This window comes from Calidris pugnax, unplaced genomic scaffold (genome assembly GCF_001431845.1).
Source record: "Calidris pugnax isolate Ruff unplaced genomic scaffold, ASM143184v1 scaffold335, whole genome shotgun sequence".
NCBI lineage: Eukaryota > Metazoa > Chordata > Aves > Charadriiformes > Scolopacidae > Calidris > Calidris pugnax.
In genome coordinates this window covers 386,907-399,335 of record NW_015091148.1, presented here as the reverse complement: position 1 = coordinate 399,335, position 12,429 = coordinate 386,907, and the positions used below count along the sequence as shown (strand labels likewise).

The 12,429-nt window shown below is 47.8% G+C and overlaps 1 protein-coding gene across 1 annotated transcript; it reads right to left on the bottom strand.

Annotated features, from left to right (window-relative positions):
- Positions 1-7,001: 7,001 nt before the first annotated feature.
- Positions 7,002-12,070, bottom strand: SLC35B1 (solute carrier family 35 member B1; the record flags this gene model as incomplete). Its single annotated transcript, XM_014958920.1, has 8 exons — positions 7,002-7,516; positions 7,863-8,016; positions 8,315-8,421; positions 9,322-9,448; positions 9,773-9,930; positions 10,099-10,129; positions 10,583-10,713; positions 11,677-12,070. Coding segments are annotated over 8 exons (1,155 nt in total), but the record flags the coding sequence as incomplete, so codon positions are not given.
- Between the last annotated feature and the right edge of the window lie 359 nt (positions 12,071-12,429).

The window sequence follows — 12,429 nt, the reverse complement described above, 5'->3', positions numbered from 1 at the left end:
TGGCGCTTTGTTTCTCGTTAGAAGCATCTCCTGTCTTCCCTGATGAGCCTGCTCTTGTTTTCAGTGCCGGTTTGCTTTAAGATGCTTTTGATCCTGTATTCATTAAAACCTGATCCTGCTGCTTCCCACCAGCCCTAATGGTCTGTGAAATTATTTTCCTTTCTCCAAGATGCTGTTAACTCTGCTGGCACCTGCAGAGGAGAGGAGCTCAGAACGTTGTCAAAAGTCCTCCGATTTAGTCAAACTCCCTTTTCTCCAAACAAGGATTCATCTTCAATGTTATCACAGCGATCTTCCTTCATGGAAAAGTGGGAACGGACTGCAACAGAGCCTGAAGGTTTTTATCACTGCTGTTTTCCCCTTCTACAGGTACAGAGAGATAATTGGACAAAAGACTCCAAAATCGAGGCTAAGATTCACTCTGTATAACAGAGCATGAAAGTATGAATGAGCATAAAGGGCTCAAAGAGCTGCAAAAAAAAAAAGAGGAAGTAAATCCAGTAAGAAAAAAGTAGGGAACAATGAAGCGAAGTGATGGAGTAAAGGAAGAAGGTAAAACTGCATTTGCAGTCTGAACCTTGCAGGGAATAACAACAGTTAAGTTGCCTTAAGAAAGGCAGAATTTTTCTAAATTTTTCTAAGAATTTTCTAATTCTAACTAATAATTTTTCAATTATCAGGATTCATAACTAGGTGACAGTTTAGTCTTGTTCTATTTTTTAATGCTCACAGAAGAGAGAAGAGCTCTCTAAATTTGTGCTTTTTGACACGCTGATAAAGATTAATATTAGCTGTCAACATGTCCTTTATTGCACGAGTTCTAGCAAGTATTGTGACTTAAATATCACTGCTCTAGAACATTCTTGCAGAACTGAACAGCGTAATCAGCTAATCAGTTCTTTGGTTCTGCCTTCTCATTAGTCATGTCCTGCAATGACTACTATGGCATTAACTTACGGCAGCCAAGGGGCAGTAATGAGTATTCATGTTTCATTTCATTTGAAGGTTGCACTCAGTTATTGCAGAGAAGATTGTTTTCTACAACAGTGGCTTCAAAACCAAGCATCCAGAAGGCACGAAGACCAACCAAAAGTAAGGTTGTCCATGCAATATTTTGGTCCTACTGTAGGTATCTGCATGCTGTAGTCTTTAATTGCACAATCACTGTATTTTTAATTTGCGAAGGAGACAAAGCTTGTGTTGTTTGGTGTCCTGTCTTCCTACCCCATCCCTCAATAACTTCTAATCCAGCAGTATTTTCCAAACAAATTCCAAAAAAGAAGTAGGGGTCTGAAAGTTCATTGCATTCCACCACATTCCTTCAAAGTAAGTGTTGGATAGAGAAAAGGGACCTCCCCAAGTGCTCTAAGATGTTACACTGCAGCGTTTAATAGGCACAATAGTGTTTAATAACCACTAGTGCATCTGCCGGAGGGAGAAGCTGTGAATATGCTGACTATGGAGAAAGCTTAAATGGGAGCCACAATCAACCACAAACCTCAAATCTGTAGGAAACTGCGTGTTGCTAATTCCAGCATTTACAGAACCTCTTTTTTGTTTTTCACTGGACTGTGCTACCTCTTTCTGTGACTGGCTAAGTTTATAAATGACTAAATGAAATGTTGCCTCCTATATGGGTTGCCAAGCTTTTCCTGAAATATTTACAGACTGCAAAAATAATTAATTTCTTCCTGGGAATGTCCTCAATTATCAGATAATGGTGTCTTGCTGCTTAGAAATATTAATGAAGCTATCTTAACCAGTACCCCTCTGATTTTAAGTGATAATTTGCTTCATGCAATATAGACAGAGAGGAAAACAGAATCTTAGAATTTATCAAACCAGAGAAAATAAAGTTTATGTCAAAACTAATTTAAAGTACCCAACTTGATACATTTCGCGCCTTGTTGGTAACTCAGCTGTGCTTTGTGTGTTTAGATCCAAGTTTTACATCCCTCCAGGTGTGGCTCTGAACACTCCCCTTTTTGCAGCTCTAGTCACAGAATCACAGAATCTTCTAGGTTGGAAGGGACCTTAAAGATCATCTTGTCCAACCGTCAACCTGACTGACAAAAATAGACACCCAAGTCCAGCTGTTCAAAGAGAAACAAAAATCTTAGCAATCATTGAAACACCTCAGGTTATGGGATTGCCACCCAGCCCCTAAGGCAGCGGCAGAATCTGCTAATCCAAATTAGTGTTCTGTTTCTGAATCCCAAGACCAGGGTTCTCTTTTTCCTGCCACATTCTCCGTAAAACTAATTAACAAATTATAGCCCATCACGTTCACTCAATGAGATCTCTCAAGACCTTGGGAGAACGTAAAACTAAAATTCTGAGAATAAAGTAAATCAGAGCAGGCTGCAAATTTGCCTGGAAAGCAGACTCAGCTCCTCAAAGCTGATAAGGGATAGGAGAGGCAGCTTTTGCCTGGAAAGCAGTTTGCATTGTTCCGAGAAGTGATTTTTAGAAGTTTAGCTAATGAATGTCAGGCAATCATCCTGCCAGAGCACACCAACTCCACTGTCTACTTTTCCACTACCACAGAAACTGGAGACAATGAGCCCTACTGTTTGAGTGCACTTGAGAGGATTGGGATTTTTCTTGCCTTGTAATGTTTAATTTTAGGTGGGAAATAGTCCTTTGGAGGACAGTTTTCTGCTGTCAGTGGGAAGAGTTCTTGAAGGATGACCATTAGGGTTGGTTTTTTAGGCGGTAGCTTCAAGATTGGCAATTCATTGACTTCAAAGCAGTAACGATAAGTTCATTATCCCTTAAAATTATCCCCAACTCCTGTCATTTGAGCGCGAGTCTTTACTATCGTGTGACCAGAAAATTATTGGTGTTATACAATTATATCCACCTCTATAAAAGTATATGAACATACAGTATCATCTGCCTTATTCTATGTGCTCTCTAAACATTTGGGTTTCTTTTAAACATCTGCTGATGGAGTTGCAGAAGCAGCTCGTAAAAAACCAAGGAAGATGAAAGGAAAAGGAACGCAGCTGCCAAGTTTCCCCCCCTGCGGATGCCATGTCTCAGTTAGCTACGAAATAAAACTTCACCTTTCTTAGCTGATACATCAACGAGTTCCTCCTGGAGGGACAGCGGGCACAAACACCACGGCAGCGTAATCTGCTGTTTATCCTTGGTACGTGCGTGACTCTTCTCATCTCCCTGGAACCACCAAGAACTGACAAGGTTCCTGGGAGAATTCTGGCAGAAAAAAAAATATGTTTTTGAAACCACCGACTGCGATGCCAATGGCTGCTGCCGAGCAGGATCCCAGCTGCTTGTGCTGCACGAGGACAAGAGGACGTGCAGGTGTGCACACACTTAATTATACTCGTGCTATTTGTAACGAAGGCCATTCTGCAGAAGAGATGGTGATTGTCTTAAAGCTCCTAATGACTTTGCTTCAACATCGTCTCTGCTGACGGTCAAAAAGAATTAAGCAGAATAAAAAAGGAGGAAGACCTTGATTTCCACCTATGCTTTCACTGTCAGCACAAAGACTCTAGAAGTACAGTTATATCGCTAATTAAACAGGAACTGCTTTTTTTGTTGTTTTTCTCCTTGTATTTTTTGAGAATGATTGAAATAAGAGTTCCCCCTGCTGGTAACTGGCTGAGTCATAAATGGACTCGGGGTTGGGACTCTGGAAGTAGTAGATTTCCAACAAGAAGTAGAAGAGAAGATGGAATCTTTTCATAACTTTTCAGTCTAACCTTCATGTTTTGCACTTGCAGGGCTTTGTCTAAGGCACTTCATCAATTTATCTCCTGCTCAACTCATTTCCCTTCCTCTTCTACTCAGAGAAAGACCAGTCTTATCTGCTCAGAAAGGAGAAAGCCACAAGCCTTGCCTTTAGCACTCCCTGGCAAGTCAGCCCAAACTCAAACATTGCACAGCCCGTGTTCAAAGCACCGACCACCTTGGCTGCGAAGGGTGATGTTTTACACTTTACAACACCTTTTCCTTTTGGAAAATATGTCAGTCTCACAAAACGACTGCTTGCTCACAGCTGGGGAAATAAAGACAGAGCAAACACACAGGACTAAAAAGAACACGGTAGGTTTTTTTATTATTTAACTAGGTTTGCACCCTTCTAATAAACTGGAGAATGGCTAAAAAAAAGCAGAGACAAAGTCAGTCACAGAAGAAGTGGTGAAGCCCAGACTGTTGGTAAAGAATCTGGGTGCTGTGCTTTAATTCCTTGAAACCCCTAAACTGCTTAGAGGTGCCTATGCACCAAACACTTTCTTTGAATGAGCAAAATATAAGAGTTAAAGATTCCTTTGCACAGCCAGACCCTGGATGTTACGCAGTATCTAGATGAACTAAAGTGGACAACTCTTTGTCCACAACTAATCAATCTCTTACTTGAAGACGGAGAGGCTCTCCTGATGCTTCACCAGAAATTCAAGCATTGTCTCTGAAGACACTTGCACTTTTTTTTTTTCCACAAAAGAAAGCCAAAAACCTACTAAACATAATTAACTGAACATAACTATCCCTCTGCAAAAGGTGCCTTGAAGAGGAGCTACCATTTCTACTAGGAAAAAGTATGAAAACTGTATCGGATGCTACCCCAGCTCCTTCGGAGTTTACCTGTCTTTAAATAAAGAGACAGCTGAACTCCTGCAGGAACATCCCCCAGAGCCACCAGACGGTCTTCTCCGAATGTGGTAACCAGTCTGTCACTGGGAGAGGTCTTCCAACAATCCTCCTGGCAGCTCAGGGCTGGGGACCTGCTTTGTGGCAGCACTGCTGAGACTATCCAAGAGGAGAAGCCTGTGCTGATTTGAAAATAGCTTCTTGAATTGCTTTTGTAGCCTCCTCTGGGAGCTCGCGGTTCGTGAGGTCTGGAGAGAATTCAGCAGGCTGTCCAAGGAAATCCAAGGGATTCAGACACAAGGTAGGTACAAGAGCTGCCTTTGTTTTAAGAAATTCTTATTGACTAAAGAGTCGGAGATGCAGCAAGAACCAAGCTGGAGCAATACCAGGAACAGGCTTTAGAGCTAAAGTGGGTCAAGGGAGCTTGCAGCAATCAGGAGAGAGAAAATCTCCTTTATTTTCTTTCTTCTTGGCAGACTGATCTTTAAATCTGTGCTCTGAATACAGACAAGTTGAAGATATTGGTAAAGGCAGCTCTAGGCTTAGAAAACACACCCGAGGAAGCTTCTGCTGGTCATCTGGGCTGCTGTAGTGTGGGGACGGGGACAGACCTGTGGCTTTGAGCAAGAGTTCCCTTGAAACTATGTTGGCTTCTTTTCAACGGTTATGAAAAAAAGTAATAAAGACTTTGGGGATTTTTTGGGGTGGGGTTTTTTGTGGTTTTTTTTTGTTTTTTAAAGAGACTTTCTGTCCTAGAGCTACACCTGGACTTGGGGCAAAAGGGGGAGAAGAGTAGACAGAAGAGGCAATTTGGCTTGAGGTGCTGGAAATAAAAAGGAGCTCACCCATAACTGACAGCGCAGTGGAGAAGGGCTGCTGCCACCTCATTCCATTTCTCATCATGTACTTTCTCAAGAGCTTTAATCACTACAGAATTATTGCTAATAAGCAATTCTGCTTGTATGGAATCAAAATAAGAGCGATTTCCCTTGGATTTGTAACACGTGCTGTAGAACAGAGTAGTGTTTTGTAACAGCAGTGACTCAAATATTCTGAGCAGGCGACATGTTTGAACAGAAATTTCAAGATTATCACGAGGAAGTGGATGGTTGAGGGAACGAGTGATTTATAATGCATTTTTCAGGTGTCTGTATTTGCACAGTGATGGGGAGCTGGGTCTATTCCTACATTCGATTACTAATTTAATAGAAGGGAAAACGAGTCTGCAAAGCTAACAGAATTGAGAGCTCACCTACAATCTTTTTACTGCTTTTAGTTGTTGAGTTTGAGAATTGGTGAAATTGAAGATGGCGCTAAGAGACAGAGTGAAGTCGTAGAAGCACAGAGAAGAGATAGTTTTATGATTAAATCCCACAAAAGATAATTAATTCTTATCTCTGCCACAGCGTTCATGAACAGGTCATGCAATTTCTCTGCTCCCTTTTCTAAAATGGAAATAGTATTCATTACCTTAGAGATACCAGGGAAGGATAATTGTCCTCAGGGAAGCCAGAACCTCCGCGCAGTAGCAGATGCACATGGTGTTCATCAGGCAGGAGTCAAGTCACAGAAGCTTTGACTTCAGGATTCTCTACTACTGAGAACGTGTTTGTTTGCTACTTATCACTTGACCTTTAAGACAACACGAGTTAGCAAAGAGGGGAAGGTGACAGAGGTGACTTTCATAGTCTTGGGTTTATATTTGCAAGAAAGCACATTGTTTGAGTAGAACTGTAGGCAAAATTTGAGGCAAAACCAAATTTGAGGCAAAAAAAAAAGTTGTCAGAAACACTGGAGGTGTGGGGGAAGCAGGGGATGGAAAGAGAGACTTATAACAGCCGCTCAGGAAAGAGATCAAGATCCCATCTGGAGGGGCAAAAGGCCAAAGCCACAGAACAGATGGAGACCAAGTGACAGCTGGTAGGAACATGCTTTCATGTGTAAAGTTTGCTCTTTGGAGAATTTTCCTCTCCAGCTCTGAAGGCATCATTATGATAACAACTCCTCCCCATACAGCACTGGGGAGCCAGCCCGGGCTCAGGAGCGAGCGTTCGAAAGCTCACCGTGATGGTGGTTAATTAACAAGGGCCCTTTCAACATTTAGAAGCCGTTGTCACACCACCTTGGCAGGGTTTTAGCAGCAGAGGGTCCTGTTCCTTCATCAGCGGGGGGGGTGATGAAAAGAATTAATTCGGGCCCCACTGCTTAAACAGGTTTCCTGTCAACTCCTACATATGCCAAGGGCTGCTTCTGTTTTAGAAGGGCTGGGATGAAGGATATGAAGCATCTCGATGTTTACACATATTATCCTAACGGAAGAATGTGCAACTGGCTGCTCCCCCAACTCCCATATTTTTTATGGGAAAAAAATAATCATACAATCAATCAGAAGAGGGATTTAATCCAGGGATCTTTCCAGGCTGCACCAAAGAACCAACATCACCCCATGCCCAGCCCTCTCCCGGGCGAGAGTTGTGCTTTTTCTGCCCAAGATCAGCCAACGAGACTCAAATTAAAGTTCTGGAAAAGCGGCCATTGTCTCCTTTTCTTTAATAAAGATATGAAGTGTTTGGGTTTTTTTCCTGTTAAGGCAAGAATTTCATCCTGCTGCTAGGATCTACTAATGCAGCTTTGATTACAGAAAAAAAAAAAAAAGAAAAAAGCTTAATTACAGTTAAAACTAAAATATTACACTTTTAAGACAATTTAGAATTAAAAAAACAAAAAAAATTCCAAACACTCCCCTTCTGATTACCCATCCTGAGTCCAGTTTCCTAACAGATTGTTGAGGTACAAGACAATAAATTAAAAGTTCATTCCAACTGCTGAGATCAACCATTTCCTCAATGCGATGTCTTCTTCACCACCTTCCCAAATTTGGCATCGAGTCCAAGGCCTGCAATGAGATAAAATCACCCGCCTGAAGGAATCCTCCGGGCACCACCTTCAAACAAACGCAACACGAGAACTTTGGGGAAAAAAATCAGCTTCACTGTTCACTGGGAAGAAGTGATTTACCCGGTGTGAGGGACAAAAAAAGATCTAAGAGATCTGCTAGAAGCCGTGTGGCTCTTTTCCTGCACTGGTGAGGCCACTAACACGCTCTTTAATACAATTAGATTAGTTTTCATACAATTAGATTTATTTGACCAGTGTCTTTTGGTAGCTCTGCCCTCGCTATACATTGTCTAAACTGAATTTAAGAGGGGAAAGGACCTCAGGTGGTTCCTTCCCAGACTTACCCAAGAAAACCAGGACCGTCCCCACCCACTGCATGGTGCTGATGGGATTGGCAAACAGAATGACCGAGGCTAAAATGGTGAAGAACTTGCGGGTTGTGGTGATGATGGAACAAGTCAGAGGTCCGAAGTACACCACGGTCATGAAAATAAAACTCTGGAAAAAAAAAACAACCAAACAGACACCTTTTGTCACTCTGAGCGGAAAAAGGACACCATGGATCACATTTTTGGATGAAAAGCCATTGAGCCACAGCTGAGAGAATCTTATTTAAATCCGGATTATTTGCATACAAATGTAAATCAGTTTTACGCCGAAGGGAGCCGGTACAGAAAGCAAGCACCCACCAGAGCCACGGGAAGAGAAACAGCCGTTACTGCGGCGCCTCCCAACTGCAAACAAATCCCAGCCAGGGATCAGACAAATCCCAGCAGGAGGAGGGGAGGGAATTTACCTGCCCCAGCGCGCTCGTCAGGCCGAAGAGCAGGATGTTGTAAATGATGCTGGGGTAGCGTTCCGTAAAACTCAGGAATTCCCAGAGCTCTCCAGTGAACAATATCCCTGGAGGAAAGATGAAGACAAGAAGGGTGAATTAGGAGCCCGGGGGCTGCCCGAGGTGCCGCTGCCTCCATCACAGAATCACATGGGGGTGGAAGGGACCTCTGGAGATCATCTCCTCCAACCCCCTGCCAGAGCAGGGCCACCCAGAGCAGGTCCCACAGGAACGTGTCCAGGTGGATTTGAATGTCACCAGAGAAGGAGACTCCACCACCTCCCTGGGCAGCCTCTGCCAGGGCTCTGCCACCCTCAAAGTGAAGAAGTTCCTCCTCATGTTTAGATGGAACTTCTTATGTTCAAGTCTGTGCCCATTTCCTCTTGTCCTGTCCCTGGGCACCACTGAAAAAAGCCTGGCCCCATCCTCCTGACACCCACCCTTTGAGTATTTATAGGTGTTGATCAGATCCCCCCTCAGCCTTCTCTTCTCCAGACTAAAAAGCCCCAAGTCCCTCAGCCTCTCCTCGTAAGGGAGATGTGATTTCAGTTCACATTCATAACCCAAGAGGAGCTACTCAAAGCAAAGACTGAATTCCACGTGGTGGAAAACAAAGGGGAGAAAAAAATCATCACCTTCGTAGTTAATTAATGAAAGAGGAAATCATTAACTGCGGATCCAATTCTGATAAACCAGAATTAGTGATTAATTAGAAGCGCTACTCCCTAATTGGATCGGGGGTGACAGGGGAGGGCAGCCCCGCTGCGAGGAGCGCTGCCCTCTGGTGGGCACCAGGAGAGCTGCACCCAGAACCCCGGCTTTAGACACGAACAAGACAAAAAACCACCCAAACCAAAACAGAAAGTTATTTGCTAAAAGCGTTCTAGGCCCTTTTTTTTGGAGCTCAACACAAGGTCTCTCCCGCGGGGAGTTGTGGGGGCAGTGGTTTGCAGCAGGATGGTCCTTACCAGCCCCCAGGAACAAGGTGGACCATAAATTAACGTTCAGCATCATGTGATTGGAACCCGTCTGGTAGTGAGCTCTCATGTGGTCCTGCGAGACACCGGTCAGCCCATCCAAGGTCAGCGACAGCAGCTAGGAAAAGAGGAGCTGGAGATAAGAGACAGCACAAAACCCCTTCATCCTTCATTTCTTCTCTACAGGGAAGACCTTGAGCATTCTCCTGGTTTTTTTGGTTTATTTTTACATCCCAATCACCTATTGAACAGCAATTATGTGGCCTCAAAACATACACCGATGCTCTGATCTCGTGCTCCAGCTTGAGAGCACACCCTCAAACCTTGGTCTCCTCCTGCCGGGGACGTTTCCACATCCACGCTCAGGGTACAAAGGACGTGGCCTTATCTGAGTTGGAACTGCTGGTTCCAAAACTCAGCCCCGCCGGGTGATTTCACTCACCAGGAGGAGCTCTCCGTAGCCAAAGACGTGGTCATCGCTGCCAGCCCCCTTCTTGGGTTTGTAGAGGAACAGGGCCACGCCTGCCACTATCAAGAGGACGCAGAGATACTTGGCCGGGGGGTACTTCTTCCGCAGGAGAGTCACTCCTAAGAGCATGACTGGAAAGAAGCAACGTCACAAACCGCTCCCCAAAAAACCTCCTGGGATTTTAACTGGGCCCGACAGAAACGAGACACGGATGAAACTCCGTTTGCTCTTCCCAAGGGAGAGCGGGCAGAGGGGGAGAGGCAGGAGAAATCCACACAAGAAATGTGGAATCTGCTTACCTGGGATGGGCTTACAGGATTTGCCGAGGACCTAGAAAAGAAAGACTGGATGAATTATTTGCCCATCATCCCCTGCCCACAGAGAGAGACTGTGACAACACCAGGGTGACTGCAGGGGACCGGCGCACCCCAACCCACCCCTCCAATACAACATACCAGATACTTCAAAAAAGCTAGAGGATTAAAAACCCCACTGCAGGGCAACTGCTGAAGGCTTCCCAAATCCTCTCAAGCCCTCCAACATGAGCCCCAACTCCCAGTCAGCAAATCCCAGGGGTGGCTGTTCCCTTTCTGGAACAATCCGAGCCCTTTTAGCCCTTCTCCACGCTCCCAGCGCTGACCAAACCTTCCCCGAGGCAGCCCCAGAATAGCAGCTACGGGGAAATAAGCCTCAAAATCACAGTTTCCCTCCATCTCGTTTCACCATCAGCTGGGGGTAACGCTGTCCCCTGAAGGCCACCTCCCCGTGTCCCCCCGTCCCCACCTGGGTCGGGTAGCTGACGAACTGCAGCGCCGAGTTGCTGGAGACCATGGCGCCCAGGTAGGAGAGGGAGCAGGCGGCGTAGAGCCAGCTCCGCGTGCGATCCACTCTGACGGCATCGACAAACTGGATCACTGGAAGGAAGAGAAAGAGGAGGGAAGAAGTCAGGAGAGCTGCCGCCAGCCACCGCCACCACAAAGCGCCTGAAGGAAGCGGGATGGAGGGCACACTCAGCAAGTTCATCCACGACACCAAGGCTTGTGGAGCGGTTGACACCCTGGAGGGAAGGGATGCCACCTTGAGGGACCTGGGCAGGCTGGGGAGGTGGGACTCTCTGCCAACCTCCTGGAGTTCAACCAGGCCAAGTGCAAGGTCCTGCCCCTGGATTGGGGTGATCCCAAGCCCAAATCCAGGCCGGGCAGAGAAGGGATGGGGAGCAGCCCTGAGGAGGAGGAGGAGGAGTTGGAGGTGTTGGTGGATGAGAAGCTCCACACAAGCCAACAACGTGCGCTGGAGCCCAGGAACCCCCTCACACCCTGGGCTGCATCCCCAGCAGGGTGGGGGGGGGAATTCTACCCCTCTGCTCTGGGGAGACCCCCCCAGTGCTGCCTCCAGCTCTGGGGCCACCAACAGCAGAAGGACATGGAGCTGTTGGAGTGGGACCAGGGGAAGCCATGGAGATGCTGGGAGAGCTGGAGCCCCTCTGCTGGAAGGGGGGGCTGAGAGAGTTGGGGGGTTCAGCCTGGAGAAGAGGAGGCTCTGGGGAGACCTTATAGCAGCCTTCCAGTCCTCTGGGGAAGAACTTCTTTGCTGTGAGGGTGTGAGACCCTGGCCCAGGTTGCCCAGAGAAGCTGTGGCTTCAAGGGGTTCAAGGGCAGGTTGGAGGGGGCTTGGAGCAACCTGGTCTGGCGGGAGGTGTCCCTGCCCAGGGCAGGGGGTGGCACTGGGGGGGCTTTAAGGTCTCGTCCAACCCAAACCATTCTACACAAAACACCACCAGAAACACGAGGGGCAATCAACACCAACGCTCTGCTGTAAGGGGGGTGGCAGCTGTCCCCTCCGTGGGGCACAACCCCCTGTCCCCGGCCCCGACTCACGGATCTTGGCAAAGGCGGCGTTGATGACGCACTGGATGAAGACCAGGGTCAGGGCGTACTTGAACTTCTCCTGCTTCGCGCCTTCCCCGTACCGTCCCCGCGTGCTGCAGGGGGGACACGGTGAGACACCGGGCGGGACCCCCCCCTGGGAAGGCTCCCCCCTCCCGGTTCCCCCCGGGGCTCTCCCAACTCCCGGTTCCCCTCGGTGCCCTTCAGGGTCCCCCCAGTCCCAGCCTGGGGATCCTCCTCTCCCCGGGTCCGTTCCCCCCGGGGCTCTCACCCCTGTCCCCGCTCGGTCACTCCTGGGTCTTCCCTCCCCCCGGTTCTCCTTGTCCCCGGTTCCCCCCGGGGCTCTTCCCCGAGTTCTCCTCGGTGCCCTCTGGTGCTCCCCCTGTCACCGGTCACCCGGCTTCCCCCCTGTCCTCCGTCCCCCCCAGGGTTTCTCCCCCGACCCCGGGTTCCCCCCGGTCTCCCCTAGGGCTCCCTCCCCGGGCTCCCTCACCCCGGTTCCCCCCAGGCTCCCTCCCGTCACTCCCAGAGCTTCCTCACCCCGCTTCTCCCCGTCCCGGGGCTCTTCCCCGAATTTCCCCGGGTTCCCTTCGGTGCCCTGCAGGGCTCCCCCTGTCACCGGTCCCCCCCAGGGCTTCCCCCCGGATCCCGGTCACTCCCGGGGCTCCCTCGCCCCGCTCCTCCCCGTCCCCGGTTCCTCCCGTGGCTTTTGCCCGAATTCCCCCGGATTCCCCTCGGTGCCCT